A 26,431-nucleotide genomic window follows, 5' to 3' on the forward strand; every position below is an offset into this window, starting at 1 on the left:
TATTTGCCAGACCTGACAGGTTACCACTAAGTAGAGCACAGGAGCCATCAATGCTGCCTGTGAAAACAAGCTGGTATTGCTTTACAAGTACTTCATTAGAAGTTAATAGCAGGGGCCAGTGGACACAGCTGGCCTGTAATCCACCCACCACAGAGCTCCCAGACAGTGATGATGAGCATCAAAAGGTAACAGGAACACCGTGCATTACATGCTACAATGCACCACAGGGGTTGCTTAAGTTCAGCAACCTGTTTGTTCTCATGCCATAATCCTGTGGTTCTTTCAGGTGCACCTGGCTCAAACTAAGCCATTGGAGAGGAACTTTATGGACTCTGTATTAGGACTGACAGGGTGAGCACAGTGCAGTATTTAGCATTTTTCTTTAGTACCAGATAATTACCTCAAGTTCTGAATTTTAATTTTGCAAGTTGGTTTAGAGAAAAAACCGCTCAGCTAAACCACCGATCCTGAACACCCATCTGGTTCCTGTATCCATACCTGCTTTGCTGCAGTCCACAGAGAAGGAGCTTTTCTGACCCACAAAAGCCTTTGAGAGTCCTGCTCCCCGGGAAACCACTTTGCTGGCATCCGAGGTGGATTTGGGAATGGCGCTGTAGCAAGTTTCAGTCGATGACCTTGTCACTGACTCTACCAGGATGGAAGAGGTTTCGTTGGCACTGCCTGGACTAACCAGTCGCTGCCCTGGAAACAGAAAAGGTTTCTAACATTCAGATTTGCCCCATCTGAAAGGCATTCAGAAGGAGGTTTCAAAACCCTCCTAATGACTAGCATGCATTCTGCATCCAAAATGCATTTTTGGAGAGGAGCAATTTCCTACTTGGGTTTTTAAGCTGACATCTTCCAGCACTGCTGGCAACAATCCCATCCCAGAGCCCTCAAGTGGCTAAAGGACCACAGGAACTTCAGGATTCATTAAGCAAAGCAGGTTGCTTAAGAAGAGTTAATTGTGCTCCAATCACCAAATGCCAAAAATGGCTTGAGTTGGCAGAAAAGCAGGTGCAATTTTGCAATAACCCATTTTGAAAGCAGAGCGTGTCCCAGCCTGGGGGAGCGCAGTCCTTGCCACCCTCTCCCGAGAACATCACCACGCTATGGGCACCACAAGAGGGTTTCACAAGCTCAGGGGGAGGAGTAGAGATGAGCTTCAGCCTGTGCTTAAACACAGTGCTGGAGAGAGAACAAGCTTCCTGAACTAGCCTTCCTGACTTCAGCTAGGAGCCTCCCAGGCATTACTGACTTCTGGCTAGGTGATACCTGCACCAAAATGAGACCAAGAGAGGCAACACATGCTACAGGTGAGCAGGTTTCAGGATTGAGGGTGGGGGGAAATGGGTAAATAAGTCACACTTCCCGGAGACCCATGCAAGACCCTAGCACTAGATCAGGACTTAATATTACCCCATAAAGCTGTTTTATGGCCCATCACTGAGTCAAGCTGCCAAGCTCTGTGACTACTGCTTTTGTAGCTGCTCCTGAGACCCCACATCTAGGCTTTGGAGGTGATGGGGAGAAATGCTTTGCTTCTCATGGTTTTGGGCATCTAGACTACAACATCACATTGTCTTGGGAGGATTTTTTGCTGAATGACATGACCTACTTCAGGCACAGAGTAAATACTAGTTAGCTTTTTACCTGTAACCTTTGCCTTGAAAGGGCTGCCCACTATGTGGTTAGGTCCACCATATTTAACTCCAATTAAATAGTTTCCTGGAGCCATGGGTGTGTACATGACTTTGTAACCTTCTGGAGTTTCCTGGCAGTCCATTTTCACCTTTGATGGCCCTTCAATTGTAACAGAGAGGGTACCTGGACCAGCCTTGGTCGTGTTAATGAAAAACTCCGACTGCAGTCCTAGAAAGACGTAGCACAGTGAGACACACTCTTCCTCACACCCGATGTTACACACGCAGCCTCAGGCATTAAACACGGGGTAATTCGGCACAAGATCAGTCTCCCAGGGCATCAGGCAGGGAGGGACACCACATCCACCCCAGCAGCCTTGCTCAGGCCAGCCTCAAATGGAACTCTGCACCCCTGGCAGCCTCCCCAGCTTCATCCTGGCTCCCTCCTCCAGTTAGGTTATGTGACTGTGTGGGAGAAGGGGTCATGACAGCCCTTCAGGACTCAAATGGAAGTAATTTGGTATCAAAAAACTGGCTTAGAGAGAAAACAAGAGCTTTTCTGCTGGGCATCAGAGTCCACACCCACACAGCTCCAGCATGGCTAAGTTTGAGAGCTCAGAGCTGTCTCGCTGCCTGGACTGCAAATCAGCAGTGAAGAGCCCACAAGAAAGCAGGAAGGACAAGGGGCAGGAGATGGCCTGGAGGAGATGTGTGTTTGAACTGCTCGGCAACAGCACTCCAAGCAGTTTGTGGAAACAAAAGCTTGTTTAATTACAGCATCTGGTTAACACAGCTGAATTATTGCTGCTAATACTAAGCCAATGACACAATGCCAGCAACACAAGAAAAAATTAAGTAAGGCTTTCAGCCCCCAAATAATTTACTGTCAAACTCTGGCCTCAAATATTTATGATCTTGGGGCTGTTGCATGAGACACTGTTGAGGAGGAATAAAGTGCTCAGGCACACTCAAAACCAGGATGGCCATGGGAAAGTTTACTGCTGCTGCGATGGAAGCACGAAGACGTGGGAATAAACTCAGGAGAAGTTTCTAGCCTCCCCACAAAAGAGGCTGCTGTGTCGCAATGCTGGAAGAGCCCAGCTCCCACAGAGGATTATGCCATTTTCCAGAGCTCCAGCAGCCCATCCCCCTGGCACCACCAGCCTGGGAGGCCAGGCATCAGCCTGCAATGCCCTGCTCAGCTGGAGAGAAGTTAATTCTCAAAGCCAGCAAGCTTCCCAGCTTCTCACTAAGAGCTCTTGCTCGGAGGCACTGCTCTGAGCTGTGCCCCAGATGAAGGCTTGCATTGTTGGAGGCTGCAGACGCTCAGCCCTCCCAGGGGGATGGTTCAGGTGCTCAGCCACTGAAGCCCCTACACTGGGTCATTGTTCTGAAATGCTGCTCAGCAGCTCCCAGGGCACTGCGCTTTTGGCAGTGGCCAGGATTCAACAACGGGGCACAGAGCAGCTTTGCTGAAATTAAACAGTCTATTTAGATTAAAAACAGCCCCAAGCACCTTTATAGATGAAGAAATATTCCCCTGTCCCTGATGCATCACTGGCTGGTATTAATGAGTGCTTTTGTTTCCACCTATTAAAGGAGCTCAGGCTACATCTTTATTTTATAGAGTGTATCTACATGTTTCCAAAACCAACTGCTTGGCTCCTCCAGAACAGCAGAAGCTTTGACTGAATAACTGCAGTATTTTTTTTTTCGCAGGGAGAAAAAAGATATGAGATGGAATCCACAGAAGACAGCAGTGGATAGGACAAAATGAACCAGCTATTCCCTTACACTACAAAAGGAGAAAAAATAATCATTTTACTCTGCTAGTTACCTGTGTGTGTGGCCTGAGTAAGAACACAAATAAATCAAAGTGCATATCCTGGAATGTTTTCGTACTTACTAAGGCCACAAATCATAAAAAAGAAAAAACAAACCCTAAACCCTACATTCTTGAGTTGAGAACTATCAGATGAGGCAGCCACAGCAGACAACAAGGTGCCAGATTTCCAAGAAGAGACCGTTCATGCTGCATCTGGAGCATGAACAGCACACTACCAACAGAACAACCCACCTTCTCCCTAGGGTTTACATATCCTACTGCATTTCACTTGAGATTTCTCAGAGGTGCAAGCACCAAAGGGAACCTAACAGGGACGGTAACACCCTCATACCCAATTAACACTAGTTAAACAAGATTCCTTCATCTCTAGACAGCCATCTCAGGCATCATGTTCATGTGTGGAAGGGAGCCAGAGCATCTCTGGAGCTCGAGGGACCACCGACGTGGAGCTAAGCTAACCAGCAGAGCTGTAGCCCAGCTGCTAACCAGCAGTTCAGTGAATGCGTGTTGCAGTTGCCGATTTACAAAAGTTTTAAGTTTGTTAAGGCTCAGTATAGGCTGCAGACTTGTGAGTGATGGTTATAAGACATGAGGAGCATGCTAGAAAGCAACATTAGCCTGCACTCAGGTCAGCAGAGAATGTGGGTTAGTTCAGCTGCCGTAGCAGGTGAAGTCATGTAAAAGTACACCTAGAAATGGGTTCTGTCCACCCCCAAGGCCAGGGCAAGCAGTGTGCAGGAGAAGGGTTACCCGTGGTGCCGCTCTCCAGGCCGGATCCGTAGGCCGTGACGAGCGCGGGGTTGCCCGCCTGGCCGGGCTCGCCCACGCGCACCTTGAAGGGGCTGCCCACCACGTGGCTGCCGTTGAACTTCACATCGATGGAGTGCACGCCGTTCTCGTGGGGGATGAACCGCACCGCGTACTTATCTGCAACACGCACAGAGGGGCTCTGCTCACAAACCGTCCAACCAAAACCACCAACTGAACCCCACGCAGGGCTGATCAGCAATCCCAGCTTCTGAAAGCCTTTGACATATTTTGGTCCCAGTTTAAGTGAACTCAGTTACATGAGCTGCTGAACTTGTATTTAAGCAGGAAAATGCTGTATTTCTCACAGAAGGTTTTACAGCTTGTGTTTTCACCTTGCTCTCTAGGACCTGATCTCAACTGTCATCTAGTCTGAGGATTATTTGCCTCACTTATGCACTAAACATGAAAACTGAATCACAGCCCAATCTGTCGGCAGCTGAGGGAGAAGAAAAACAGCTGGTCAGAGCAAGCCAAATCTTACCAGCGAGCTGAGTGTGCTGCTCTGACACCCCACCTTTATCTAATGAAGTAATTCAGCAATTTGCTGATATTTCACATTTTTGATTGCATGTTAACTCAGAGGTGGGATTGATCTCCCCCAGCTGGACAGCTGCTGCTTGTTCATAGTACAGACCATAACTCATACAGACTTCAAGTGAAAAAGAAAAGCTCATTGCTGAAACAGGTGTTGAGCTTTCTGTAGTGTTTGCTTATAGACAGCTTCCTTGACATTTCATGTGAAGGAGTGAGTGTGAGTTAAACATAAACTATTAGTCAAGGATCGAAGCATGGCTTTGAGAAATAAACTTCTTCCCTGGTTAAATTCAACAACCACAATTTTTAATTTATTACTAATGTCACTGCACCTTCACTGGCAATCCAAGACTTAAATGCCTCTATCTTAAGCTGGGGCTCAGTCAGTTCGTGGAAAAACATGGATATAACCCTGACTGAACAGCTCTTGACACCGAAGTCATTTTCCAAGCAGTATGCTCATCCTTGGGACATACTATTTGTAAGCCAAAGGAACTGAATTCCCTATGTGACAGCAGCATGTGTGCTTTGGAGGTCATGCAATTGTTCTGATCATCACCAAGCAGTGCTCACCTGGCTCCAGCTCAGACACATGGCACTCTTCGACAGCTCCGGAGGGGCTGTGGACTTTAGCATCGATCTTGCCCTTTGCCCCGTTCAGCCTTATAGCAAAGGATGCTGGCTGATTAACTTTTAATCCAGACTCCTGAGAACGCAACAGTCAGATTATCAAACTTTCATTTCAGACAGCACAAGATTTGTGGCAGGGAAATAACCACTTCAGCATGAGGGTTTAACAAAAGGCATAAAGTTGTGAGCTGCATTAACTCTCAAATCAGACGCTCTCTCGCTCTTAGGGGGTGGCTGATTCAGGAGTCACCCACGTTGGCTAAGCTGACTTTCCCATGGTAACAGACTGTTTTTGGAAGCCAGACAACTGTGCCACATCAAAGACAGGCAGGTTTACAATACTAGTCACCCATTATCACCGAGGTCAGTCCTTGGTACTCAGGCACTTGATTTAAAGAATGCTTAAGCTATAGCTCTATTTTTCAGCCCATTCATTCATTCCAGATTCATTCAGGGAAAAGCCTCTGATAATCCAAATGTCTGAAAGAGTAATACACATGTTTATATTTGCCACAAGAGGCTGCATTTAGAACGCCACCACAAGATGTCTCAAACACAAGAAAGTAATTTGAAACATGAAGCCAGATGTTGTTGTGCTGTCAGGCCATTGGTGGAAGGCGAGACAGCTCCACATGTGAGCCACAGTGGTCCTCGACCAGCACAGCGCATGCAGCTCTGCAGCAGTAATATCTCACTCAACATACTTTACCTCATCTTGTTTTCAACTAAATCCTGAAGAGGGAAATAAATGCAACTGAGTAGAACTGAGGTACAATGTATAAACAAGTCCCTGATGTGGGTTTAGTGGAGGTTGATGCTGCACAATGGACTCAGTTACAGAATACTCAGCTTTATCTGCCTCTCCAGGACTTAATTGAAGTGAGTATTCCTGTCAAAGAGTCTTTAAATGAAACACAAGGCAAACATCAATACCACAGTGACTAATTAACGCCCTTGTAACTCCTAGTTAGAAAAGATACTACCGGATCAGGCTGTCGTGGTTCATTTACACAGCCGAGGTGGAGAATTCCTGCAGCCCAGGCAAACTCCTGGGGATCATAGCTGGGACATTACCAAAAAAAGCTCTAACTGAACTCCTAATTACCACTCAAGGAGGACTGAGGTACAGTATATTTAGACACAGATTCTCAGTCTCACATCCAAGCTTCTGGCTTTGGAGATTTCAGTCAGGCCTTTAATGTTACTTGTATTTTAATGCCTGTAACCACACACATACACAAATTACATGGTGAGGTTACCAGATGAGCCCAGACCAGCTACAAAGCTGTGATTCATTCTGAGGTTCACTACCTTTCATGAATCATCTGAGCTGTGACTCTGTGGTTTTGTGGCATCAGCCAGAGCTAATCTGTACCCTGACCTCATGGTGGGGCCAGCTCTGTCTGCCTGGCCAGGCTGCAGTGATGTCCCAGCTATGCAGCCCTGTGCTACCTCACCCATGGAAAAGCAGCTCTTCACGCACGTTCCAAATGAGGAACTTGGTACCAGCATGATCACTGGTGGTTCACCTCTAAATTGCAGTTCTCCTTGTCCTTCCCCTAGCTAATGGCACAGGAAACAAGTCTTAGCTCCTCCAATGCTATTTCTGGAGCCTCTTGTTCCTAATTGCCAAGTGTTATCACTTGTAACATGCTCAATTGAGCCTTCTGCCTTCAAACTCTGGCTAGTCAGAGCTACCCAGGGGCCCGTTGCCAAAAATCTCTCTGGCTGCAAGCTGAGCTTGACAAGCACCAACCAAGACAAGGCTATTACTTAGAAGAAAGGACAGCCATTTTGGTTTTGGAGAACAAGGACGAAATCAGTCTCTGTGGTAAGTTGTAGAGATGTTTCCTTATGTCTCACCTGAAGACTAGTGACAGTGAGCCTGCGAGCATCATCGGAGGGGGCGATGACAGGAACCAGGTAGGGGCTTTCAGGAATGTGCTCATCATTGAACTTGATGGACACCTCATAGTTGCCTGCAGAAAGAAGAGAGCAGTGAGTGTTCTTAGTTTCTTTGAAAGTCACAATCAGTGCTGTTTCCATGTGATTTGGGCTCAGTACACACCTGGCTCTTGAACTATATATGATGCACCACAAGATCCATCTTTATGGTCATCAAAGGTGATTTCTGCTTTACTTGGGCCTTCTACAGCAATAGACAGTCCTCCAGCTCCAGCTTCCCGCGTCCATATGCTGAATTCAGCTGTTGAACACATGAGAGCACACACAAGGGTAAGTCTGCTGCTGCTGCTGGGTTGCAGCTTCCTCCTAACAGACTGCAAAGCTCCCCACTTGAGCGTATGTGAAGAATGGTAGCTCATCCCATCATCCCAGGAGATAGTGCTTAGCAGTTTCAGAGGCTCCTGTCAGCCAAAACACTGCACTGCAGACCTGCCCCCAGCAGATGTGGAGCCCACTGAGAGCAGAGGACTCACCTGGAACACCTGTCTCTGCACGCTCCAGCCCCGGGCCTCCAGCTCTCACTTTATGGGCTCCTCCCTCGCCCAGCGGCCCCACGGTGAACTGGAAGGGGCTGCCTGGCACTGGCTGCCCTTTGTATTTGACATCCACAGTGTGGACCCCCATTTCTTGTGGCACAAAGCGGACACAGTAGGTGTTTTTGTCACACTCTACAATTTCAGCATCAAAGTTTCTCCCAGAGGGACTGGTTACCTGAGCTGTCATATCAGCACAATCAATTTCTAGCAAGAGAATAAAAAAATGCAGATTAGAAAGTGACAAAGGGTTTTGGAAGCAGGACCTGAGCTCAAGTGATTACTCAGTACAAATAACAGAAGAGGCACACAGCTATCTGTGTGCTTCTGAGCAGAAAACCTGGCCAGCTGCAGCTTCCCAGGTGCTACAGAGGCAGATGAAGTGGCTGGATAAGTGCAGCCAGCTAAGCCTGGCCTACATGATTGACAGTTTCCAGACAGCAGTACAAACATTTAACAGCCAACATGATCTCAAAACCCTGGAGCTAAAGTGAGCTGTGCAGCCCATTCTCCAGGCTGCTGTACACAGAATAAATTAAATTAAGGCCTCACCAGTATTTATTTTTTCATGTGTTGATCATGGTTATGCTTATTTTTAACTGTTTGAAACGACACATTACCAGTATTTCTTCCCTAAGCTATGTTAATATGAGGATGTCCTTACACAACTAAAGTTTGTATTTTCCCTTTCTCAAGTACCCCCTGCTATACAAGAGCAAATTGTGGTTTTAAGGATAAGGATGTTGTTGCTTACCTGGGATTTTTAGGTTCAGATCACATATGCTTCCTACTGTTGCAACAGAAGGAGCCCGTCTTGTTCGTGTGATGCTCTCCTTAACTCTTCCTTCACCGCTTATCTTCACACTGAATGGGCTGCCTGTAAGTATCACAGCAAGTCATTCCTCCTCTGCTTATTACACACACCACTGAGGGCAGAAATGAAAGCTTCCTCTGACTTGTAGGAGATTACAGGGGAACTTTTATGCCCAACTAACAGTCAGGCCCAAGTCAAATACATGCACGTAACCAGATGAGTTTTGGATGGTTGCTGCCTGGGGAAAACCTCCTTGAATCTTTGGGACTTATGGTCCAAGCCAGATCACCCAGCCCATCCACAGTTCCAGAGCACTGGGCAGCCAGATAAGACTTCTGTTGTACTAATCAACAATTTGCCCAACACTTCTGCTTACCTGGAATATGTTCATCTGCAAATTTAGTGGACACAATGTACACACCAGGCACAGTTGGAAAATAGGACACTTTGCAAGTTCCATCTTCTAGATCTTCAGTTTGGATCTCTACCTTGCTGGGTCCTTCAACTGCCAGTGAGATTCCACCATAACCTACAATACAGATAAGTTAGCCTCAGATTTCCAAAGCTCTACTCTAAATCTGACATAAAATAGTCCAAAGTCATGGCAGGTGCTAGTTGGTAGGTTTGTATCATAATGGGCACATGGGCAGGATGCCTTAAAGGCATTTCTGTACTCCTAATCAGTCAGAGGCACAGCATGCATTCAGCTCCTAAATTCTCTGACCATATCCCTTTTCCTTTCAAAAATGTTGAAAAGTTATCTACCAAGCTAAAAAGTTATCCAAGGCTCCACATTAAACTAACAGGGAAATAACTATCTTCCTCATTTCCTTCTTGCAATACCAAATGATACTAAAGCCAGCTCCACCTCAGTGACAGTCCCTGTTGGTTGTAACAAAGACATGAGCCAGGACCTTACAAAGCATATTCTAAAATAGCACAGTCTGTGGTTTAGAACTGACAGCAATGACTGTGCTTAATGGCAGCTGCTGCTTTGCAGCTTGTGACCTGGTGTTTGCATGCTGAGGGAGGCAGTGCTCTCGTGGAGAGTCAATATGTATCTCATGGCATCTCATGGTCCCTTTGTGAGGGCACTAACCAGCATCTCTTGTGTCTACAATGAAGTCACACATTTCAAAGGTTCGTCCTTCCACCAAGCCACGTCCAAAAACTCTTGCCCGTCTGGCATCCCCGATCTCAGACTGGACCACCATGATTGTCACGGGGCTGTTTGGTACGTGGCTCCCATTTTTCTTGATGCTAACCAGATGTTCTCCTACTTCTCGTGGAATGAATGAGATGCCTACAAAGCAGAGAAATGTGAGAAATTTATTCAGTTTTTATTCATGTTATACTTGATTTAAATGCCTTAATCATACCAAAAAATGAAATACTGGAAGAGCAGTCTCTACTCATGTTGAAGTGTTGCTCTCAAGTAGACCACAAGGCCATTCATATATGATGACAAAACCCACTTCAACTGCAACCTGGCACGTCACATGCAAGCAAAAACAAGAGGCCACTCTTCATACTTTTCTGGTTTTGGACAACTGTAGCAAACACTATCAACTACTTGGTTCAACAACACACTTCTGGGAAGGAGCACAGAAGTCAGTCATTTTACAAAGCAAAGCAAACTGGAGTAAAGACTATCACAGTAATCTCTCAGATCTTACCAATGTGGTTATTGGGCAGCCTCTTCAGAAGACAAGGCTCATCACGACCAGATGGGGCTTTAATGCTGGCTGTTAGGAGACTCAGATCAGTCTCATTGATATCCAACATGAAGTCAGCAGCAGAACCAAGCTTAACCTGAGACCGTCTTCTGTTATCATCTGAATACATGAAGAGAAACGAGTCACAAAACATTACAAGGTTAAGAGCAGAACAAGTCAGAGGATTTCAAATTCCTGCCACAAACCAGGTTCCCCATGGTATCAGAGGTTAATTTTTAATATGAAGTGCTTCCAGAAGTTTAAACTTTATACCTGTGATCTTGGCTGTGAATGGACTGCCTGGAATGTGTTTGTCATTGTATTTTACCAGGATGCTGTAGTTCCCAGGTAGAGTAGGCAGGTATGTGACTGTGCACGTCCCATCTTTGTTATCAATGCAGCTGATCTCTGCTTTTGAAGGTCCTTCAATAGCCAAGTCCAGTCCACCTAGCAAAAAAGTAGAGTGGCACTTCTGTAAATCTTTGTGAACACCAGGTCCAAAGATTTGGTCCAAAGAGAAATAACCAGTGCCTGGTACTGAAAATGGAGCTTAAATGTGTGTTTTCAATGGACAGCAGCAAACCAGCTCAGACCAACCCACTAAGGCCACAGTTCTATTCAGCCTTTAGATTTCCTGAACAGTGATTCCACATCCAGTCATCAACCCTAGATTTAAGCTGCTTTCAGTTTATTTTTAATTGAACAAACAATATGCACCCAGTACCACAGGGTACATCTACTGCTCTCAGGAAGGGATAATAAACCGTCTTTTTCTGCAAGTTACAGCCTGATGTTTCCATAAATCATTTGTGTGGCACCACAGAGATTCACAGTTGGACAGATAAACGGAAATCAAAGCCAATGTGTATTACACTACCAAGAAGTTCCTTGTTTAGGGTAGGATGGGTTTAAAGAACTGACTTACCTTCTCCTGCATCTTCTGTGACAATGGTGAAAGTTGCTGGTTTATTTGCAATCCCATAGATGAGGCCAGGCCCATAAGCAGACACACTACCACTGTTGGGGTAATTGACATAGAACTGCAGAGGGCTCTCTAAAGGGGAAAAAACCAAAAAGAAGCACTTTTAAGGATGAGTGGTCTGGACTACAAGAACTGATACCCATGTTCCTGCACGCCCTTCTCATTACGTGGTATAGGTATCTGAAAAACCTTACTGTGACTATAATGCACTTAAAAAACAAATAAGCCTGTTTCCATCCTCAAAAGACACTTCTCCACAATTTGTGCCACAGTCAGTCATGGAAGAGTAAGTGTTATTCTAGTTACCAGAGATAAGCTTAAATGATGTTGTAAAGGGTCTTGCTCACTGCAAGTTTATTTTTAGCACATTAAATCAGAACATGACTCAGAAGCAGGCTTTCAGTTCAGGCACTGATTCTGAATTTTAGTAGCACAGAATTAGGAACTAGCACAGCACATTGTCTGACTCAATGAACCTGAACTAGCAAATTTGAAGGGTATCCAAGAATGTATTTGCCAGCCTCAGATTAGCTAAGCTGGTGCACAAGAACAAAAGCACAGTCACTAACAATCAAGAATGGTTTCAAAAAAAGGCATAGATAGCTCTTCAGTCCAAAGTTAGATTTTGCAGTTGAGACAGTAAAAAGTTTGATTCATGACAACCTTCAAGAAAGAAACATTGTGGCACATCATCTCTCCATCCCAGCCCAGGGTAATGGTGTTAGTGAACCAATACAGCAGACAGGTCAGCACTTATGGGGGTGCTATATTCATAAAGTGCTGAAGAGACTGAAGCAGCACCACACAGCACTGAGCTCCCCATTTCAGCCTAAGTTATGCTGTGTTTCTGTACAAACAGAACCAGCAGTCCCTCTCAGGCAGTGCTGAAGGTATTTTGTCTCCTATCTACACATCCCTTTCTGCCCAGCCCCCCAAAGCCAGCATGCCTGGAGAACCACAGGGCAGCCACAGCCTCCAGGCCAGGCAGTGCTTCCACCGGGGAGCTGGGGGAGCAAGGACAAAAGAGAAATGGAATGAAATGCAGTGGTTTCTGTTTGTTAAGAAGCAGCCAGGAAGAAAGAAAGATTACAGCATAATATGCATGTGTGTTTTATTTTATGGCAATCAGATGGAAACAGTAACTATAGTATTTCAACCAATCAGTTCTCCCCACAGTTTTGAGATTTTTTTTTGCCAATGCAGTTTTAAGGATAAACACAGACTGTAACCAGTAGTTTTGTTGAGCACCACGGCAGTAAATTTCAACCTGAAAAACTAGTAGTTAGAAAATTGTATGTTTCTTCTTCATAATAAAATACCACAAAAGCTAGTTTCCCCAAAATCAAAATCCATTTTAAGCCTGGCTGGTACTATTAAACCACAATGGAAGCTCATATGTGCTGGCAGTTACTCCTTTGCTTTAGTTCTCTCTGGACTGCTTGCAGAGAAAGGGCAGCTGAATGGTAAAATATCCTGGGCAGATCTTTCCACAGCATGTATGACTTAGCTACAGAACCTCACCAGGGAGCACATACACATACATCAGCAGGACTCTGCACTCAGATCTCCACTGCCTGCTTTGTCAGACTTACCTGGGATGTGATTTCCCATGTATTTTATGTGCATTTCATGCAGCCCAACTTCAGTAGGAGCATATTTCACTGTTACTGTGCCATCTTTATTATCCACGATATCTGGTGTATCCATCTTTCCAGAGGGCATGTGTACTTCACCTACAAAAGGCCACCATGGGAGTTACAGAGGGAGAAGCTGCCTGCTTCCCCTCTCCCACCCACAGAGAATTGTCTAGCCATTTTAAACAAGCATTTTAAATTGTTAAATTCCTTACCCACAGGCACAAATAGGAGACTAATGGGAACACTAACCAGACATGTTTTCTACTTAAGCTACATGAATACAAGGCAGTGGTAGACATCTGGCAAACAGTCCTGTGACCTTACAAACTCTACAGGCAGGGCTGTCTGCTGCAGCCACGGAGCTTTTCGCAGCAAGCTGCATAAAAAGCACTGATCTACCTGGTAGCAAGATGGTCCCTCTTCTGCTGCACTTTTGAAAAGGAAAATTTGACTGTTCCTTCAAACTGGGACAGGCCAGGGCTTGGGTTGGGATTGCTGAGCTAGAGGGCAGAGGGGACACAGGCCTTGTGTGCAGGAGCTTAGTGCAACCAGGGTGCTGCTGGAGCAATGCTCTCAGCTGCCAGACCTGGAGAAGAGGGGTCACCTGCTTTGGAGAAGGTATGAGTAACAGGAATGCAGAATTAACTGCTTTATAGCATCTGCAGAAAAGAAATAATGGAGCTTAGCAAGGATGCATGTAGCTGCTCCAGAAGGGAAAAAGCATCAAGAGGCCCTATAGTGCAGTAGCTCACAGCCTAGCACTGAGGCCACAGCAACACACCAAGAATCCCCTCACTTAACTCAAACCATTGAAGGGCCATATCCTACTCATCCTCAGCGGGTGCCACTCAATGTGAAGTTAAACAGCTATATTGCTGCCAGGATACAAACCTCCCACACACATTGTGGTCTAGACCACCCAGTCTGTTAACTGCAAATGGATAAACACACTAACAAAAAGCATGATCTCCCTGAGAGGCACTCCAGGTACCTGTTATTTCTCCTTTCCTTACAGCAAATGGGATAACCATATCAAAGGGCCTGAACCCCATGCCGTTCATGTCTCCAACAGGAACATAAGCTTCTTCTGTAACCTAAAGCAAGCAAAAAGATGGGTCACTTCAAAAGGGCTGGTAGAGCCAAATGAGCACTGAGCAACTCCACTGCAAGCACAAGCAGAAGAGAGTGTGATTATTGCAGCCAGCCAAGGACTGGGCTCCACCAGAGCAGTGTCCGGCCAAGCTCTCCTTTACACCACACCGCAGAGCAGAGCAAATCAAACACGGCGCGGATGGAAGACATGCTGGAAAAAAGGAAGAGATAAAAATGGAACACAAAGGGATGGAAGACAATGTAGTGCACACAAGACCCAAAGTGGCTCCATCTGAAAGAATTTAGTTGCTTAAGGCCTGGAAGAGAAAGTGATTTTTAAATGGGGCAGAATGATTGCAACACAAAATGGACAAAAGAAACAAGTTTCACAATGCGACTCTGAACTCAAGACACTGTGATTTTACTGGGAAAACAAAGCAGTGCACTCAGGGTGCTTTTGCCAACAGCAGACATTTCAGAAGTGGAAGCTGTGGGTGCAATGATCCTCTTCATGTTTACATGAGTTTATTTGGAGACTCCCTTCAAGCAGCAAAGAAAAAACAAGGTCTGGATCCCAAGAACAATTGAAACAATTGATGAAACAGAAAGAATGAACACAATGACCAGAGCAATCAAGCAGTCCCAAGAAGCAGGCTGTCATCTGAAATGGAACACAGATGGGGAGCTGAAAAATGTAAAAATTGTGTACCCAAGGGCGGAATCCGGGCGGGGAAGCGCCCACTGGCTCCTGCGACTGTGCGGCGACATCATCTGCATCTACAGCCTGGGCAGGGGCAGAGGCACGTTAGTTGTTATTAGATGTTATTCTGGCATGGAGGCACTCCCACCTTCCACAGCTCAGAACACACTGCTCCTTCCAGTTCAACACCTTCCTCCCACTCTGTAGCCCTCCCAGTCCTCTTGCCATAGCAAAGACCCGGATCCAGTCAGGGAAGCTGGGAAACTGCCCTTATCCACAGGCACTGGAGGGAGCCACCAGTGGCACAGCAAAAGGACAAAGCCAGTACGTGCCATTGTTGCATGCTTGGGAGGGAAGTGGAAAGCTCTGTCTGAACACTGGTGGAATTGAATATTAGACTTGCTTTCTTATGGGACTGATGCAGTGAGGGAAAGGAAAGGTTTAAGCCTAAGATGGGAGTCCCTGAGTGCTGTGCACCATGACACGCCAGCTGGGCGGCAGGGGAGCTAGCTGCTGTGGGAAGGCTGCTCTGGTTCATGCACTTGGGTGAATGACCCAGCCCACATCCAGCCATAGCAGCAAAGCCTTTCTTCTGATTCATAGCTGGGACTGCGTCGTCAAGGCACCAAATGTGTTTTCCTCTGGCACAGCCGCTCTCCTCACCAAGTGTGCCAAGAGCACAACTTGCAAATTCCCATCTCTCCCATTAACCCAACACGAGTGGCTGGGACTGACACCCACGCAGGCTGCTCCCCCAGGCTCAGCCATCCCAGCCCCTCCTGCCCATTCACATCACTGCAAACCACCCTAATGAAACAACTCACTGGAAACTTCTGATGGATGGACTCCACTGAGAAAACCAACGCAAAACAGAAATGCTGCTGTTTCAGTGTTCTCTGTCCCCAGCTGAGACACCCAAGTCAAACACATAATGTATCAGTCAGCTAGGAAGTGGGAATTTTGGCTGGCCAGGATTGGGCTCCCTGACCTCAAGAGGCATTTCCTGTGGTGAACCTTGAGCAGTGACCAAGGGAGTTGTTTCTCTCAAGGAAATCTTCAGCCACCCATAGCAATCTGCCAGGATGACAGGTAGGAAGAGCCAGAGCTGCTGGCCCCAGGGACTTGCCCGTGAGCCCCATGTGGACTCAGTACAGTCCTGTGATTTCAGGGACCAAGATGCACCAGAGGCTGCTTGGGCTGAGATTACAAGACTAAGAATTGTTTTGCCAACACAGAGAGATGTTCTTCATATCAAGGGTCTCTGTGAGCCCTGAGAGGCACCTGGTCTGCTTCTCAGGGGACTGGGGTATTGTTTGCTAAATGTGGACTGCTGCACATAGGAAGGAAGATAATTAGAAGGAGGGAAAATTTGGCTACAACAGTTTAACTAGCACTTAAAAATAATTTTTAAGTGTGAGCTAACGGTCTGCTTCCCTGGGATCTGTCAGCAGACCATTCCTTATTTTGGGATCATCTTAATAAAAAGTAAGAGACAGAGAAGGCAGAGCACTGTATCTGACAATGGCCAACATAACTAGTTGTAGAAGCTGATTACAACCACCCTTACATCATTTAGGAAAAGAACTACTTGGTCAGGAAATGAAAAACAAATTTCTTCCAAAAAGCCAAGTCTTCATCCTCTGATGGTTTCTATCCCACTTCACTTAACCTCACTGCCTGCTCAAAATAAGCTCTGCAAAGAACACGGATTCATTAGCTCCTGCTAGCCTAATAAATATCTGAACATTTACACACAGAGTTAACCTATTGCTAAATAAAACACAGCAGCAGGGATCCGAGTGGGAGGTACTTCTGGAGCAGAACTGGCTAAGCAGAACTGGCTTACCATGACGGTGAAAGGACTGTTGGGAATGTCCACCCCACCAAAGCGGACATAAATCACATAGGTCCCTGGTTTGGCAGCAGTGTAGAAGATATCGTAAGTCCCGTCCTCATTTTCAACAACATCTGCTTCAGCTTCTGTCCCATCTGGCGTGAGGACGGTACACGTCACTTTTCCCTTCCCTGCTGATTTGGCGTCTACCACAAAACCAACCTCCTCACCAGTCTTCACAGTGGGTGCAATTCCAGGACCTACAAGGCAATTTTAGTTACAGAAAGTGTTCACAGGACAGTTTTCCCAGGCAGACTGCCTGTGAGGTGCCTGGGGAGCATGGCACCAAGGCACTGGTCCCAGGGAGCCACAGATGTGGTTTTGGGAGCAGATGTACAACAAGGGACATTTGTAAAACTGGTCAGCACAGTGGTATGCTAGAGCTGGCTACCAGTTCTCCTTCTCCTCTGCAATCAGAGAGGCTGGATGGGAAGAGAGAGGAAAAAAAGCTAAGTTTGAAGAAAGCAATGCCTTAACCCATACTCTTATCATCCTACTCCTTTATGCAGAGCCAAAGGCACATTCTTCTGCCAGCAACTCAGCTTCACTGCTTTAACATAAACCTCTCTGTGTAAGCAGATATAAAAGGGCGCAGTAGCAGCCACGGCCACACTTTCTCCACCATTATCCACACAAGATTTTCCACTGTTCTGCCACACATCCCGAAAAAAGAACACCATGTAACAATGCCAGAATTGAAGCAATCAGATCTAGCTTGAAGAACACTGTGTTTAAATGAGAACTATTATGTCTTATTTGCAGTAGTACATATTGAGTACTCCTGCTTCTGACCCTCACTTGTTACCAGGTAAATGGCTCATTTTCAACTGGCAATGAACCTGCTGGTTTAATACATTGGCAGTATTCCAGCACTTACTCCTACAGTGATTGCATTTCAGCTTTACAGCACTGAATCAGAAGCACTTCTTGAAAATGGGAAATTTTAGCTGGCATCTGGCAGTAATCTCCATCTCAGTTACTTTCAATAGCTAGTGACTTGAGTTACTTTGAAGAGTATCAGATTTACCCATTAAGGCATCTTTTAAACATATTTTGATGATATCTCTTCGTTTTTTGATTATATCTCTTTTTTTCTACCATTGTGTCAGGAATGTATTTCTGTTTAAAACAATTTGATAGCAGCCAGCTCATGGACAGGCTTCAGGTGCACTCTGACTGCACAATGCCCACACACTCTCACAGGTCTACAACAACAGATTAAGTTTCCCCATTCCATTTGGCCTTGCCTATTTTATTTATTTATTCTACAATCAAAGGACTTAATGTTCAGTGGTATTCTTGTAACTAGTTCCTGCCACTGCCTCCTGGGAGGTGGGAGCATGCCACAGTGACCGCCTAAAGCCATGTGATGAACACACTGCGTGCTCCTACAGCAAAAAATCTGGAGAACTCCTACACCAAGGTAGTGATTTTTTGAGTCATAGTAATATCTTATCTTTAGGTTCTCTTCTTCCCAAAATCCTGTTCAGACCCAGGCCAATCTTGACCACATAGAAAAACAGCAGAAACCTTCACTAATAACACCTAGCCTGAATAGCCTTTGCACATGACCAGCTATTTACATCCTCAGAATTAATTCTGTTGTAGCTTGCAATAAAAAGCTTCTTGGAATGCTCACTGTGCAAGGAACAGGATGCAGTGGACACACACATATGAGTTATTTTTAAATCACATTCACTTAAGTTCTCAGCTGGATTTATTGATGCCAAAATAAGCATCAGACAGTTGCATCTGGCTGTTTATAACAGCCCAGGCAGTCTGACAGATTTTGCTAGAGGCTGAAACAGATCCCTGCTCACCCACAGGGTGGACATTTCTTTATCTTTAGGAACACTCCTTCTGTAAGAGCAGCCAGACTACACAAGTCTCAAGCACGTCTTCTATACCCATCACATCTACTGTACCATGCTCAGAGGGCAGCTTTACACCCAGAACAAACAACAGCAAAGAGAGGAGCCCAGCACTCACCTGTGGCCAAACACTTGCTGGCATCCCCAGCTGGAGAAGCCCGGATCCTGTAGGGAGAGGCCGGGATATCATCTCCCCCATACTTAACGCCAATCGTGTAGCGGCCTGTCTTGTCAGGGACATAGGTGACCGTGTAAGTGCCATCCTTGTTGTCATGAATGTCCACTCTCTTGGGTTTTCCCTCTTGGTCCTGAGGAATGCAAACCAGAAGATTTCAGTGCTACGAAGGTTTTGATTTTCCTTAGCTGGACATCAAATCTGCTCACAATCACACTTAGGTCTCAAATAGATACAGAACTGCAGCTTTTTGAAGTTTAAAGATATTTTGCTCAAAGACTTTGTAACAAGAACAGAGTATTAGGAGCAGAAAGATATCAGACCACTATAAAATAATCAGTACTATCATTAACTACTCTTTGGTTGATATGAGAATGTTTATGAGACCAGCAAGCCATTTTAATGAACTTTATATTAACTGTACGAAGTTCAGGCTTCACTGTCATACTGATGTTGGAAATTAGGAACACTTCCCTGTTCCCTGAGGCACAAATGGGCAGTCACACTGGGCAGCTCTGTCCTGAGTGAGCACTGGGTAGCCTTGGGCAGCTGCTCCCTGAAGGGTCTGAGGGGAGGGGGAAGCCTTACTGGAGTGTGCTGTCAGCCCTCCTGCATGAGGCATCCAGCTGCTGGCACACTGTAATGTCTACAGCTAAAAGCAGGTCTATGCAGCCCCTTCAACTACCATTTCCCATCAGCTGCAAAGCACAAAGCATTTTGGAAAGTCTTCCAAGCCTGTTTATAGGGAATCACATGTTGACTCAGTTTTGTATTTTATGACTTAATGCTGCCTGGGGTACAGTATAAGCTGCAAAGGACTTGAGGTTTTAGGTACAGCACAAAAGAGCTTACTTCTTTCAGGAAGGCTTGAGAAACATTTGACATTCAACAGCTCAGAATAAGAAGCAAACAAATGCTGCCAGAAGGATCACCTAATGCACTTCTACCATACAGGACTTGTGGAACTTGATCTTCAAAGCCCCAGCCAGGCTGGGAGCTCTGATAAGCATTTTGGATCCTTTAAGAGCACACTTACACACCAGAATTAATGGCAACTGCTTTGGTGCACCTGAGCAGGCATTGAGACAGGAGAGGAGCAAGAATGCAGAAGGGCAAGTACAACCAGGCATACCATGACCTAGGCATGCCAGAGCTCAGCTATGTGGTTTATGGTCCACTAATCAGACACCTTTTCACTGAGGCCACAGAGTCCAGGCACCAGAAACTTTGGAAAGAGTAGTAACAAAGACAAATCAAAACATTCCTGCAGTATCTCCTTAAGCAGCTTATGACTTCTGGCAACCTCGAGGGAGATGTGTGATCTAATTTATCATAACGTGATGCTCAGAGCGGTCGTTATCTCATGGCCTTGCTGAACACTGCTAGAAGACTGCCTCCATTTCAAATGCCAGTATTTCCATAATCTTACACGAAATTACTTATGTCATTTTGGGCATTTGCAGAGTGCAAGGTTAGGCACGAGCCAAACAGACCATATCTGATCACTTTAAGACAAAAGTTTCACAAAAGCACTCTCAAGAGCTTCACAAATGCAGAGTGCAAGACTTTGCTGTACCAGACTTTAGTGTCCAGTCAGCAGTCCAGTCTTCAGGACATCGGGTGTGTTGGGATGAAGCTGTGGACACTTCTGAAAGGAGAGACTCATGCCCACCTAGAAAACATGTTTCCTGTCCTGCTTGGTTCTGTTACTTACCGTGATCTGTACAGCCAGAAGTCCCTGCCCAGCATCCTTAGCATCCACAGCAAACTCCACAGGCAGGCTGGCTAGAATGCCATAGGAACTGAGCCCTGGACCACTCGCTGTCACCTTACTGGCATCATACGTAGGAAGCACCTTCACCTTGAAGGGACTAAAAGAGCAACCCATTATTTTCCCTCCTCCCAAGTCAGTGGCTGATAGTTGCTGCAGTACATGCTATACAGCCCTCTTACACTGTCTGCTGCTGGTGCAGTGGGCTCAAAACACCACTGAACCCCAAAGTCATGCAAGGAGCTGCACTGGTTAAGTAAAAAGCACCACACCAGTCTGTAAATGGTGCTTATGTGCTAGGAGAACACCACTGGATTGTTAAATCTTCAGTTCTGCAAACCTTACCTTCGAGGAATCTCTTCATCAGCATATTTGACAGTGATCATGTAGGGTCCCTCCTGCATAGGGGTGTACACCACCGTGTGGGTGCCATCTCCATTGTCTACCACATTAACAGGTCCCACAACTCCTAAAAAAGCAATACATTCTTTTCTCAGCTATGCTATTAAAATAGTCATTTGCTGCACAAAGCTAAAGTATGGACTATTCATTTATAACAAATTTCAAATTTTTTTTGATGAAATCAACAGGCATGGATCAATGATCAGCTTCCCTTATTTTATATTCAAAGTCATTGACTTGAAATAGATTTTTTTATCCACTGCTGTCTGGGCTCCCATCTTCTTGCTGTAAACAAAAGCTAGCATGAAAATACTGGAAAAAGATCTGCCTTTTGGTACAGTCTAGGTCGAGAGCAATTGCTAAAGGTGCATTGAAGATCTTTCAAGACAGAAAATGAGTAATGCTTATAATTGTCTGTACTGTCATTTACAAGGTTACTTTGTATTATTGGGATTCATTGCAGAGAATTGAGCTCTAAAGCCAGCTGGTGTATAGTATTCACCAGCTGTCTTTCACAATCAGGTGTTTAGAAAGGCAGGCTTGCTGCCTAGGCAAGAACACCCTGCAAGCTGCCAAAGACCTAAGCAAGCAGGATCAATTATTTCAATTTGCATTAAGTTAAATCTACAAAGATTATGTGACATATCAGTTCAGATCAACACACAAAGCAGTCTACAATTACAAGTTGGCTTTAAAACACAGAAAGGATTAGTGGTAAAGCAAGCACAAAAGAAATGTATATAGCCTGCCATGCACAGCCTAAAAGCAACACCGTTGGTTTCCCACTCCCTCCTGCAGATGATTCTTGCTGTTGCCAACCGGATTTCCAAGAACCAAAACTGCCAGTAGTTAGTGAGAGTTCAAACCTGTCTCAGTGTCACCCTTTGGACCACCTTTAAAGAAATCCGAAATTGCTTTCAATGGGGAGCGCCATCCCTGGGAATCCGTCTCATCCGCTAGAATTAAACAAGTGTTACCTGCAGGGCACCTGCACAGCAAGGCTGACACTCCAGTGCAGGGGCAGCTCTCACCTCCAGCAAGGTGAGACTTGCAGCCAGCAGGTGCTCACTGACAAGATACTCTGCCACTGAGACACTGCTTTCTAGGTTACTGCAAACACCATTAATCCTATCACTCCAAGGGCCTTGCTGTTCTCTGGGGGCCACTGAGCAATTTCATCATTATTCAGAGACTCCTGCAATCCACTGACCCAGGTTTCCCAAGTCACTGTTCACGTTAGATTTTGGATTTACTTTTTGATATCTAAAACTTAACACACAATTGTTCACCGGTGATGGTTAGTCACATCACTTCTCCCAGCCCTGAAGATTAGGCTAAAGCCATCAAAGACTCTGTCTAAAGCAGCATTTCCTAGGACACAGCTCTCTGTCACAGCATGATGAGGGTCAGCTGCTAAGGGGCACACAACAGCTGAAAAGGAGCAAGGGAAATGCTCACTCAAGTGGCATCGCCACCTTTGCAGGCTGGGCAGAACCATGTTACCTGCCCAAACACAGATATGGGCGCAGTCAGATGGAATACTTTGGTTCTTACCTCTGGGTCCTGTCACCACCACTTCAAGAGGTGCTATTCCTGCCTTGCTGGTGTCCACAGTGAAGGACTGGGGGATTTTGGCTCGAACAGCTGTACCCAGACCTGGTCCTGCTATCTTCACCTTGCTGGGATCCACAACATCCTTCACAGGAACCTTGAAAGGACTGCCTGGAAGTTGACACGGTAAGTGTTAAACACCACAAGGTTAACAGTTACAGAGAACAAAAGGTCTTTTTTCTCTACCTTCCTTAGGGTTTTTTTATTACTATCCCTCTGCTGCAGGCAGGAATTACAACCCCACAGCCTCCACACCATCCCTCTGCTTCTGCAAAAGCTGGAAATGTAACGATGGTGCTTCTACAGTTTCACAGAATTGGTGTCAACCATCTGTGACCTATCTACTTCTCACACCTCAGGAAAAAAACCAAACATGAAAGAAACCAGAAGAGCAAATGAAGCATCATGGAGGCAATACATTTCCTTATATCTTGCTGTGTTCAGTATGCCAACAAAGAGAATGGGAACAACAGGAAACATCTCCTCTTACTGCAGAACAGGATCGTTAATGCATCCACACAACAAAGGGCTATTTTCATAACCTAAAGTATTACACACCACTTGTATATAATATCAGTTATTTGTCAAGGGTTAGTGTCCCTTTTCCTGTTCCACTCATCTGTACCCATCTGAGCAAATGCCACTGCCTTTTCTGCCTGAATTCTGAGGAAAAGCAGAAAGCCAAAATCACATAACATCCCATAGCACAAGGGAAATGCAGCCAATTGAGAACTCTGAATCCATAGTTTGACTTCATCACTCTTCTGAAAGCCACTGAGCAAGAGCTCTTACCAGGAATATGCTCTCCCCCATATGTGATGTTAACGTCATAATCTCCTGGAACATAAGGAATATACTCGGCACTGCAGCTCCCATCTTTGTTATCTTTACAGCTAATTTTAGATTCTGAAGGTCCTTCAACAGTTATTCCAAGGCCACCAATTCCTGCCCCTCTGCAAGACAGAAACACACATTGTTAGAATCACCTGCTTCTAAAGCAGCTTTGTTTTCCTCACATGTTCCAGCTGCATTTTCATCCTTTTTGGAAACGTGGTATCCTGACTTCCAATGTTCAGCCTTCAATATGTGCTGCCATGCAAAGCTGTTCAGCATTGCCTCACTCAAATTTTGCTAGAATTTTCTTCTCAGTAACTATCAATCCCTAATGTCAAATGTTTGCAGAGCAGAGTAGATGATGAGGTAGCACACAGAGCCATCAGCTGGACACGGCTTGGACTTCTTATAAATATTTGTTCTGAGTTTCACATCCTGCATTGCACACACCACTACAGTCCTTCCCCCCCCCCCCCACAAATACTCCTTCAAGATCAAACAGGCCCCATCACCTGGTGACAACTGAAAAGGCATTGGGCTGATTTGTGAAAGCTTCTGTAAGTCCAGGTCCTTGTGCCTTCACACGCGATGGATGGCAGCCCTCTGTGACATTCACTCTGAAGGGACTATTTGGCACAGGCACACCATCGTATGTCACATTGACTGTGTGTGGACCTATTAAAAAGAGGCAAACATCTCCTGAATTCCCTAAAAATGCTCATGACTTAACATAGCTCTACAAGATGCTACAGACTTAAATGTCTGCATATAGATAAGAGTTGCTTCATGCATTCACACGATTTCACAAGACTTCACAAGTGTTTTGTAACTGAGATTCCATCTACAAACTGTTCTTCTAAAGACAAGTTACCATAAAAGCCAGTTCTTCAAGTTAAAATAGAGCTACTTCCTGCAGAATTAGCTCCTCTGCTGGCAGACCTCTTGCAAAGATGCCAACAAGTTACTGGCAGACCTCAGGGGTTTGCCAAATGGAAGTGGTAGAAGAGCTGCTTGCTCTTGGTTTTCCCCTTTCAAGTAAAAGAAAACAAGCCCCAAGGTTACCCTTTTCAAATGGCGTGTACTCCACTAAATATGTTCCATCCGCGTTGTCCTGGATGAGACAGTCTGTGGGGGAGCCAGAGGGGCTCGTGATCTGTGTCCTGATGTGCTCACCACCAGCCTTCGTTAGAGGTCGAGCATCCACAGTGAACTCAGTTGTAGCTTCTCGGAACACATCTACAGGAAATGTTTTGAAGAGTCACTTCAAGAAGTGCAATATATTCCAACAACAAAACATTTGGTGAAGCAGCATGATAAACAGCTTGTTTGGGAACACGAGACTCCTGTCTGTCCAAGGATCACCATGGAAACACACACAGCTTTTACAACTGTCAACATTTAGAACACACAGAAAGGACTAAAAGTCCTACAAATTCTGATAACAACAGTTAATCTCACCTTTTCCTTCAACTCCTGGCCCAAACACTTTAACTCTGCTTGTGTCCACAGCTGGCTCCACTTTGACCCGGGCTGGGAATTTAGGCACTTGCTCTCCTCCATATCTCATCTTGATTGTGTACATGCCAGCTGAGAGTGGCACGTAGGTAACGACATAGGTCCCGTCTTTGTTATCATCGATCTGCACCTCGGCTTTGGAGCCAGTATCTGACACCATGTCCACCCTCAGGTCCCCAGGCCCTGCTTCTGTGCAGTCGACATTCAGCAGCCCTGCCTCGCCTACTTTACCCCGCTCCAGGCCTGGGCCTGTGGCAATGACTTTAGAGACATCAAACGGCATTTCTATATCTGCCTTAAAGGGCGAACCAGGAATGTGAACTTCTTCAAAGAGGATGTTTACAAAATACTCTCCAGGCTTCGTAGGCAGGTAGGAGACAGAGCAGGTTCCATCGCCGTTGTCCGAACATTCAATTTTAGCTTCACACGGGCCTTCCACCGTCAAACCCAAACCTCCGGTTCCTGCCCCTTTGGTATCTATTGTGAATTGGGCTGGCTTTCCAACAAGGCCCCCTCGAAGACCTGGACCATGAGCTTTTACCTAGAAGAGAATATGCAGATGAGCTAAATGGCCTTTTCCATGTTACTGCTAGAAGACTTCCTAGTTAGACTTGCTTGTATGTGGGACTTGATTTACAGGCTCTTAAAAATACAGAGAAGGCACTGTCTCCTTCGCCACTCAGCCCTACATTTTTACTGTAAAGTTGTTACTTCTCCTCCTAAGAGGTTTCTAGGCAAGGATATTTATAATCTCACCATAGCTGTTTTTATACAGCTATGTATAAAATGTATTTCTATGGGAAATAAAAGGTGGAAATGTTAAAATATTTGATAGCTGTACACATGTTTTTCTTGAATATATTTCCTTAAAAATATCATCTTAATACATCAGAGATGCTTATCAGGCAGACCTATTAAACTGGGAGTGATACCTAAATTTGCTACATTGTGCAAGATATTTGCCATATTTTTGATTAGTGGAACATTTTTTCCAATACAGCGTTACAGGAATGAATTCTACAAGTCAGAGAGGCTGCTAAAAGAATCACTGAGCACTGAGTAAGGATGTTCCTGAGTATGTTTCGGCCAAGACCAAGCCAAGTCTCATGCAGTAGCCCACAACTCAGTTTTCAGATATCAGTTGCTGTTACAGCCCTATGCTGTTCACTCACCTTGGAAGGGTCTGGGGGTAATGTGGCCTCCACAGTGTAGGGGCTCCCTGGGATTGGGTTGCCATCATAACTCACATCCACCACATACAGTCCTTCTTCCCGTGGGATGTATTTTGCAGTGCTGCACTCCTTACCCAGAACTGGTTCCACCAGACATGGCACAGCTTTCCTCATAGGACTGGAAATATTAACCTCCAGTTTACCTTGCCCACCAGCTCCTTTGGTATCAATTACAAATTCTTGATCCTTGCCTACTTCCACTCCTGAAAAAGACAAAACCCATAT

The 26,431-nt window shown here is 45.5% G+C and overlaps 1 protein-coding gene across 3 annotated transcripts in view; it reads right to left on the reverse strand.

Moving 5' to 3' along the window:
* Positions 1–26,431, reverse strand: part of FLNB (filamin B) — an 88,462-nt gene that overhangs the window by 2,003 nt on the left and 60,028 nt on the right. The window contains exons 23-48 of one of the 3 annotated variants that reach the window (XM_074549813.1): positions 26,147–26,409; positions 24,918–25,515; positions 24,522–24,695; positions 23,972–24,134; positions 23,418–23,578; positions 22,569–22,736; positions 20,958–21,081; positions 20,556–20,712; positions 18,785–18,974; positions 16,748–16,995; positions 14,911–14,985; positions 14,101–14,203; positions 13,065–13,205; positions 11,416–11,544; positions 10,764–10,937; positions 10,452–10,610; positions 9,875–10,078; positions 9,152–9,304; positions 8,716–8,838; positions 7,902–8,168; positions 7,532–7,669; positions 7,327–7,442; positions 5,407–5,539; positions 4,240–4,416; positions 1,654–1,872; positions 499–702 (exon numbers count right to left, since the gene is read on the reverse strand). In XM_074549813.1, coding sequence (XP_074405914.1) covers positions 499–702; positions 1,654–1,872; positions 4,240–4,416; positions 5,407–5,539; positions 7,327–7,442; positions 7,532–7,669; positions 7,902–8,168; positions 8,716–8,838; positions 9,152–9,304; positions 9,875–10,078; positions 10,452–10,610; positions 10,764–10,937; positions 11,416–11,544; positions 13,065–13,205; positions 14,101–14,203; positions 14,911–14,985; positions 16,748–16,995; positions 18,785–18,974; positions 20,556–20,712; positions 20,958–21,081; positions 22,569–22,736; positions 23,418–23,578; positions 23,972–24,134; positions 24,522–24,695; positions 24,918–25,515; positions 26,147–26,409 — 4,761 coding nt within the window. The remainder of the gene's footprint in view (positions 1–498; positions 703–1,653; positions 1,873–4,239; positions 4,417–5,406; positions 5,540–7,326; positions 7,443–7,531; positions 7,670–7,901; positions 8,169–8,715; positions 8,839–9,151; positions 9,305–9,874; positions 10,079–10,451; positions 10,611–10,763; positions 10,938–11,415; positions 11,545–13,064; positions 13,206–14,100; positions 14,204–14,910; positions 14,986–16,747; positions 16,996–18,784; positions 18,975–20,555; positions 20,713–20,957; positions 21,082–22,568; positions 22,737–23,417; positions 23,579–23,971; positions 24,135–24,521; positions 24,696–24,917; positions 25,516–26,146; positions 26,410–26,431) is intronic. The other 2 variants (XM_074549815.1, XM_074549814.1) reach the window with 2 other exon arrangements.

The sequence above is a fragment of the Zonotrichia albicollis genome, chromosome 12 (assembly GCF_047830755.1).
Source record: "Zonotrichia albicollis isolate bZonAlb1 chromosome 12, bZonAlb1.hap1, whole genome shotgun sequence".
NCBI lineage: Eukaryota > Metazoa > Chordata > Aves > Passeriformes > Passerellidae > Zonotrichia > Zonotrichia albicollis.